Source organism: Gavialis gangeticus, unplaced genomic scaffold (assembly GCF_001723915.1).
Source record: "Gavialis gangeticus isolate Ggan-Ray unplaced genomic scaffold, GavGan_comp1, whole genome shotgun sequence".
Taxonomy (NCBI): domain Eukaryota; kingdom Metazoa; phylum Chordata; order Crocodylia; family Gavialidae; genus Gavialis; species Gavialis gangeticus.
Window position 1 is genome coordinate 43,767,529 of NW_017728996.1, and position 1,536 is coordinate 43,769,064.

Consider the following 1,536-nt stretch of genomic DNA (forward strand, 5'->3'; position numbering starts at 1 on the left):
AGGGGGAACAAAAATAGCTGCACCACTGTCACCAGCAGCTGGCAATGCCCATTGCTGTTTCTGCTCAGGGCGCAGATCTGCCCTGTTGCACCTCTGCTTTTTCGCATCTGCCAATTACTAGACTTGCCTAAAGGAAGGTGAATCTGCCTTCAACCTGTAGTCCCTTACAAAACAAATTGCAATTAAAACCAATAGCCCAATCAACCAAACGCTACTTCATCTATTCATAAGAAAGACTACAGAAAGATACTGAAACTGACATGAAAAAAAATTATCCTGAAAAATACTAAAATTATTCTTAGTGTATGGCTTGGATTATACTCTGAACTACAGATGTATTTGTATGCAATTATATTTAAAAACTTAAAACATATGTAAGCAAAGCTATATAAAAATGACATGGTGTTTCAAAGAACTCAGAGCAAAGAAATACCTTCATAGACGCTGTCTTGCTTGCCTATTAAATCAGGAGCCTGGCCTTTGTACCTACACCAAACAGTAACATTTTTTTAAAAGGATATAAATAAAATAGCTCAAAAAAATCTTAACCGCACATGACTTTGAGACTAGAACTATAAGTAGTTACATGTCCTACAGAAAAATGTTTTTGAAGATAATAATGGAATATTCTAATATTATAAAACCCTAACCATAAAATCCAATCCTAAGTCTGTCCAATCCTAACACAGGGTTAAGTCTATCCTAAGTCTGTCCAATCCTAATATTTCCTAATTAAATAAAAGAAGCTTTTACACTATTTTTTTAAGCTGTTGGCCAGGAGAAAACTGAAATGAATGGTCAGCAAAATACTTAGAAATACTTTTTAAAGTTATTTCCCTTTTCCACAAAAAATTTAATCAAAATATTTTAAATTGCAGTTATTATAAAGAATTCTTGTACAAATTGCAGTGTCAGCTGGTCAGATTTTAAAATGCCTATACTCAAGACATTTTGAATTATTCCCTTTTAGTCATATATAATTAAATCTCCCACCACAATTTTCTTCCATACCTTTCTGAGGATGATGTCTTAGATTTACTCTTCAAGGCCAAATATTTTTCTCTGCAGCTACCACACAGTAGATAGTATGGGTTTCCACTTCCACATTCACCACCAAACCATCCATCCACATAAGAACCATTGCTACGATAACCTTGTCGATTTGCACTACGACCACAGCCAGGGTGATTTCTTTTCATGTGTTGATTAAAGCTGACAACACTGGATTCACACAATTCACAAACCACCACTTCTTCTCTGTCTTCCGACTCGCAAACATGCTGTATAAGATGATGTGTATATGAAATTATGTTATTGGATATGTAATTGAATATATTCATGTTAAAAAATAAAAGTTTTCCTATTCTTAAGTGTTGCTACCTAGGTTTGACTTAGAGGCAGACCAAAGCTAGGTAACTTACTGTGGGGCAAAGAAGTCTTTTCCTTTTTTCATGATAAAACACAACTTCCTCAATAGATTTATTTTTATTTATTTAATTTAAACTTATATCCCACTCTATCCAAAAGGCTCAGAGT

At 34.0% G+C, this 1,536-nt stretch overlaps 1 protein-coding gene across 6 annotated transcripts in view; it reads right to left on the bottom strand.

Moving 5' to 3' along the window:
- HERC1 (HECT and RLD domain containing E3 ubiquitin protein ligase family member 1) overlaps positions 1-1,536 on the bottom strand; it is a 197,326-nt gene that overhangs the window by 49,441 nt on the left and 146,349 nt on the right. For all 6 annotated transcript variants that reach the window (XM_019504392.1, XM_019504388.1, XM_019504391.1 and 3 more), the window contains exons 45-46: positions 1,012-1,280; positions 434-486 (exon numbers count right to left, since the gene is read on the bottom strand). In XM_019504392.1, coding sequence (XP_019359937.1) covers positions 434-486; positions 1,012-1,280 — 322 coding nt within the window. The remainder of the gene's footprint in view (positions 1-433; positions 487-1,011; positions 1,281-1,536) is intronic.